General features: G+C 45.8%; 1 protein-coding gene across 1 annotated transcript in view; it reads left to right on the top strand.

The window, feature by feature from the left end:
* TANGO6 (transport and golgi organization 6 homolog) overlaps nucleotides 1-4,592 on the top strand; it is a 179,419-nt gene extending 174,827 nt beyond the window's left edge. The window contains exon 18 of the mRNA XM_059905483.1: nucleotides 3,846-4,592. Coding sequence (XP_059761466.1) covers nucleotides 3,846-4,022 — 177 coding nt within the window. The 3' untranslated portion in view covers nucleotides 4,023-4,592. The remainder of the gene's footprint in view (nucleotides 1-3,845) is intronic.
* The last annotated feature ends 29 nt before the right edge of the window (nucleotides 4,593-4,621 follow it).

Genomic DNA, 4,621 nt, shown 5'->3' on the forward strand with positions numbered 1-4,621 from the left:
ATATGATGAAACAAACCCAACTTGCTACACATTATTAATAAATAGAACACGGCATAGCGTAGTGGCTAACATTGTAGGCCCCATTTCTTCTAAGCAAAATACAAAACCCAGAAACCATAAAGGAAAAAAACTGATAAATTTAACTACATCAAAAATGTAAATTTCTTCACTGGAAAAAAAAATTTCACAAAGAAAAAGTGCCAACTAGGGAAAAAATATTTGCAATTCATATGATAGGTAATGGACCTTTCTTTTTCAAATACAGAGAGCTCTTACAAATCAATAAGGAAAATTTGATTACACATAGCAGAAAAAAAATACAAGTAGTTGATGTATCTATTAAAAAGATGCAAATTTAAAACAGCAAGATGCTATTTTTCACTTCCTGAATTAGCCAAGATAAAGAGTTTGCAATATATATCACTTATGAGAATATGGGGAAATAGGAGTTTTCAGAGTGATAGGTAAAAATATAAATTATTACAACTTCTCTGGCCTAGCTATCAAGATTTTCAGTGTGCATTACCTTTTGACCTAGGAAATCCATTTCTGGATATTTGTCCTACAGATACACTTGTACATGTCTGCAAAGATTGGGTATCAGAATGTTTATTGGAGCAATATTTGTAATAGCAAAAGATCTTCAAAATATGTTGGGTATGGGGGGAATCATGGTACATAACAGTGTAGCACAGTGGTCCCCAACCTCCGGTAGCGGTCCATGGCCTGTTAGGAACCGGGCCGCACAGCAGGAGGTGAGTGGCTGGCGAGCGAGTGAAGCTTCATCTGTATTTACAGCCACTCCCCATTGCTGGCATTACCGCCTGAGCTCCGCCTCCTGTCACATCAGCGGTGGCATTAGATTCTCATAGGAGCGCAAACCCTGCTGTGAACTGTGCATGTGAGGGACCTAGGTTGCACGCTCCTTATGAGAATCTAATGCCCAGTGATCTGAGGTGGAGCTAAGGAGGTGATGCTAGGGCTGGGGAGCGGCTGAAAATACAGATCATCATTAGCAGAGAGGTTTGACTTCACAGAGACCATAATAAATCAATTGCTTGCAGACTCATATCAAAACCCCATCAGTGGGCTTCCCTGGTGGTGCAGTGGTTAAGAATCCACCTGCCAATGCAGGGGACACGGGTTCAAGCCCTGGTCCAGGAAGATCCCACATGCCGCAGAGCAACTGGGCCTGTGCGCCACAACTACTGAGCCTGCGCTCTAGAGCCTGCGAGCCACAACTACTGAGCCCACATGCTGCAACTACTGAAGCCCGCGTGCGTAGAGCCCGTGCTCCGCAACAAGAGAAGCCACTGCAATGAGAAGCCCGTGCACCGCAATGAAGGGTAGCCCCCGCTCACCACAACTAGAGAAAGCCCGCGCACAGCAACGAAGACCCAACGCAGCCAAAAATAAATAAATAAATTTATTTTAAAAAACCCTATCAGTGAGTGGCAAGTGAAAACAAGCTCAAGCCTCCCACTGATTCTGCGTTATGGTGAGTTGTATAATTATTTCATTATATATTACAATGTAATAATAATAGAAATAAAGTACACAATAAATGTAATGCACTTGAATCATCCCAAAACCATCCCCCCCAACCTGTGGAAAAATTGTCTTCCACAAAACCAGTCCCTGGTGTCAAAAAGGTTGGGGACGGGGCTTCCCTGGTGGCGCAGTGGTTGAGAGTCTGCCTGCCAATGCAGGGGACACGGGTTCGAGCCGTGGTCTGGGAAGATCCCACATGCCGCGGAGCAACTGGGCCCGTGAGCCACAATTACTGAGCCTGCGCGTCTGGGGCCTGTGCTCCGCAACAAGAGAGGCCGCGACAGTGAGGCCCGCGCACCGCGATGAAGAGTGGCCCCCGCTTGCTGCAACTAGAGAAAGACCTCTCACAGAAACGAAGACCCAACACAGACATAAATAAATAAAATTTAAAAATACAGCTCAAGCTATGGAAGAATAAACTTGGAAAAAAAAAAAAAAAGGTTGGGGACCACTGGTGTAGCATATAATCCTGTGCTTTAAAAAAGGGAAGGGAAGTGGCGCAGTGGTTAAGAATCCGCCTGCCAATGCAGGGGACACGGGTTCGAGCCCTGGTCCGGGAAGATCCCACATGCCACAGAGCAACTAGGCCCGTGTGCCACAACTACTGAGCCTGTGCTCTAGAGCCCGTGAGCCACAACTGCTGAGCCCACCTGCCACAACTGCTGAAGCCCGAGTGCCTAGAGCCCGTGCTCCATAACAAGAGAAGCCACCATAATGAGAAGCCCACGCACCACAACGAAGAGTAGCCCCTGCTCGCTGCAACTAGAGAAAGCCCACACGCAGCAACGAAGACCCAACGCAGCCAAAAATAAATGAAGTAAATAAATTTTTTAAAAGAAAGGAGGGAAAGGGGAAAAAGGCACATGCATATATATATATGCTTGTAAATACCTAGAATATTTCTCAAAATTAAGAATGATATCCTCTGAGAAGGGGAAGTAGGAGTCTGGGGTAGAAGAGAGACTTATTATTATTATTATTATTTTTTAAAGTCTTTATTGAATTTGTTACAATACTGCTTCTGTTTTATGTTTTGGTTTTTTTGGCCGCAAGGCATGTGGGATCTTGGCTCCCCAACCAGGGATCGAACCCGCACCCTCTGCATTGGAAGGCGAAGTCTTAACCACTGACCGCCAGGGAAGTCCCTAGACTTATTTTTTTAATATGTACTTTTTTGTACTGTATTACCTTTTCAGTAAAACTAAACAAGAACACAAGCTCTGAATGTTTAAAAACTGGCTCTACCCCTTTTTTAGCAGAGTAACCTTGGGAGGTTACTTAACCCTCTAATCCTGTTTCTTCATCTGTAAAGTGGGGCTGATAACTTTCCTTTCTGTATATGACTGGCATAAAAATCAGATAATATATGGAAAATACCTAGTGCAGTACCTGACCCAAAAAATAGTAACTTTTGAGGCAAAGAGCCCTCAACCAGAAGTAACTTTGAAAGTGGCTGCAGACAAGACATGTGACCCCCTGTGACCTGGAGTCTTCAGTCCCTCGTTTGACTAAATGATCCCTAAGGCCCCTTACTCTGAGTTTCCCTGTTCTGCTAGAAGAACCCATTTCTTGCTAGAAGTTCTGGCTCCCAAGCCAGGAGGACTTGGTACAAAATTAGAAGCTCCTGGGAGTAGGTGCTCTGGCACCCTCCCAATTCCATATCAGACCATCAGATCAGAGTATTGGATGTAAAAAATGGGTGTGACTGTGTCTATGGAGTCCTCTCTTGCTTCCCATTGCAGAGTTGGAGTTGAAAAAAAATTATAGTGACTGAGGGAACGACACGGACATGAAACAATGGTGGAAAATTTATAAAGTAGTGGCAAGGAAAAGCATGATTGCTGAAGAAATAGCCTCTTGCGTTTCATAAGATAGGTGCCTGTTCTGTGGGTGTCACAGAGGGCTTTGTAGGAGCTGGAGAGGAGAATGCTGGTAAACATGCTCTAGGAGCAGCCGCATCTGGGCAGTACTGCCTGCCTGTGGTCCTGAGGTCTGTGCCATGCCTTGGAACTGAAGGGAAGGGTCTGGGATCACTTGGGTCTGGGGCTAAAAGGGAGCAGCAGCACCAAGGCCAGTGTAGTGAGGGGTCAGGAGTGCATGAGAAGCCCAAAAGGAAGCCCACCTCAGTACAGCTGCCCCACTCAATCTCCAACCTGAGAGGGCCATGCGTTATCTTCTTAAAGGAGCCTGTGGGTTTCCTCACAGAACTCCTCAGACAGGAGAAGGCAGTTAGGTCATTCTGAGAAATGTTGGCACAGTAGACAGATGGCCATGACTCTGTCTCTCTCATCCAGGTGCTGAGGGACGTCCTCAAGGATCTCTACCACCTGCTGAAGCACGTGGTACGTTTGGAGCCCGATGACGTGGCCAAGCTCCATGCCCAGCTGGCCCTGGAAGAGCTGGATGAGATAATGAGAAACTTCCTGTTCCCACCACAGAAGCTGGAGAAAAAGATCATGGTCCTGCCATAGACCAACCTCAAAGGACATGGAGGAGGCAGAGGGACCAAGCAGCCAGAGCAGTGCCCAAGCCTTCAAGCAGGTGGCCCCACTGCCCCTTTGGTGCTGACAATATGGCTGCCCCTGGAGGTGGCTTTATGTCTCTGGTCATGTGTGTCTTCAGGCTGACCTTCCTAAAGCATCTATTTAGCCATCCTGCATCCAGCCTGAAGTGTGTGCCGATAAAAGACAAAAAGATTACAGATCTCATTAATCTGCACATTTTTCACTGTCCTGTAGCGTTTAGAGAAGGATGTCTACCTGATGGCAGTATATTTTTAACACAACCGGTGGAATTTGATTAATTGACCATTCTCTTGCGACTTGAGTAGAAGAGGTTGGCCCACCCATGTGTCACATGTCTTGATATTCTTTCATGGTGAGATTGTCCCTCTTGTAATGAGGAGCAGCCAGAGCTTGTCATCCTTGGATGCTCAAGAGGCATTTCAGGGTACAGAGATGCAATTGTAGGTAGGGAGGGAAAGGAAATTGTTATCAAAACATGCAAAACTGGAATAAAACTATCTTGGCTGGAAAGAATAACAGGTCTGAATCTGGTCTTCTGCTTTTGA

Source organism: Balaenoptera ricei, chromosome 19 (genome assembly GCF_028023285.1).
Source record: "Balaenoptera ricei isolate mBalRic1 chromosome 19, mBalRic1.hap2, whole genome shotgun sequence".
Lineage (NCBI taxonomy): Eukaryota > Metazoa > Chordata > Mammalia > Artiodactyla > Balaenopteridae > Balaenoptera > Balaenoptera ricei.